This window comes from Pediculus humanus, genomic scaffold (assembly GCF_000006295.1).
Source record: "Pediculus humanus corporis 1103172107401 genomic scaffold, whole genome shotgun sequence".
Taxonomy (NCBI): domain Eukaryota; kingdom Metazoa; phylum Arthropoda; class Insecta; order Psocodea; family Pediculidae; genus Pediculus; species Pediculus humanus.
Genome location: NW_002987026.1, coordinates 236,201 through 237,057, shown reverse-complemented (window position 1 = coordinate 237,057; position 857 = coordinate 236,201). Strand labels below are relative to the sequence as shown.

At 27.9% G+C, this 857-nt stretch overlaps 1 protein-coding gene across 1 annotated transcript in view; it reads right to left on the bottom strand.

The window, feature by feature from the left end:
* Positions 1 to 60: 60 nt before the first annotated feature.
* The window catches only part of Phum_PHUM051000 (protein disulfide isomerase, putative), a gene marked incomplete at both ends in the record, with an annotated part of 3,006 nt that continues 2,209 nt past the window's right edge, over positions 61 to 857 (bottom strand). Inside the window, 3 exons of the mRNA XM_002423295.1 lie at positions 61 to 320; positions 417 to 582; positions 668 to 852. Of these exons, the coding sequence (XP_002423340.1) occupies positions 61 to 320; positions 417 to 582; positions 668 to 852 (611 nt within the window). The remainder of the gene's footprint in view (positions 321 to 416; positions 583 to 667; positions 853 to 857) is intronic.

Genomic DNA, 857 nt, shown 5'->3' with positions numbered 1-857 from the left:
AAAAAAGGCGTGAAAATCTATTCGACCAATAACGATTAATCAAACAATCAATTGAAATCATTACAATTCGTCTTTTAATTTTCCGTGCATGGTTTTAAAAAAATTGAAAATATCTAATGCTTCGTATTTTCCAGTATAAGATCCCGACAATATTCCTTTTTTGAATAAATGAATGGATGGATATGAAAATGAATTTTCCTTTACCGATATTTTATTTTTTTCCGCATTAAAAGCCGCTAATTTACCCGGAAGTTTCCTGTTCTCGACCATCAGAGCAGCGTGAGAAAATTCTTTTTTAATTTTACTACAACCTTCGCAACCTGAAAAAAAAAAAAAAAAAAAAAAAAAAAAATGTCATTTTGTGAATGTGAAATATTACCACAAACTCATTCTTCGTACAAAAATTTATTACTTACCTGGTTTGTAGTAAAAAATTAACAAAAAATCATATTTTTTCAATGAGTAAAAATAATTACCGTCGGACAAGTGTAAAATTAAATCTGAATCGTCGATATCATTCCAATCGACTTCCGTTTCCGTTTTTTTCTCTATTTTTTCAAGTTTGCTGTCGTTTTTTGGTAACTGCAAAAAAAAAAAAAAAAATTTATGTGAATTAAAAATTCAAGAGGAGTACAAAAATTAATAATACTACTAATATAAAAAGTACTTCGAATTGAATTTTTTTAACGAATTTTTTCATATATGAGGTGAAATCTTTTTGAGTTCGACCGCCATTGTAATCTTCTACTGGTTCTTTATTTAAATATTGAAATAGTTTAATTGTAGGATATCCTTTTACATCGTAGGTAGAGCATACAGATTGATGAGAAGTACAATCCACTGCAGCAAATGCTATT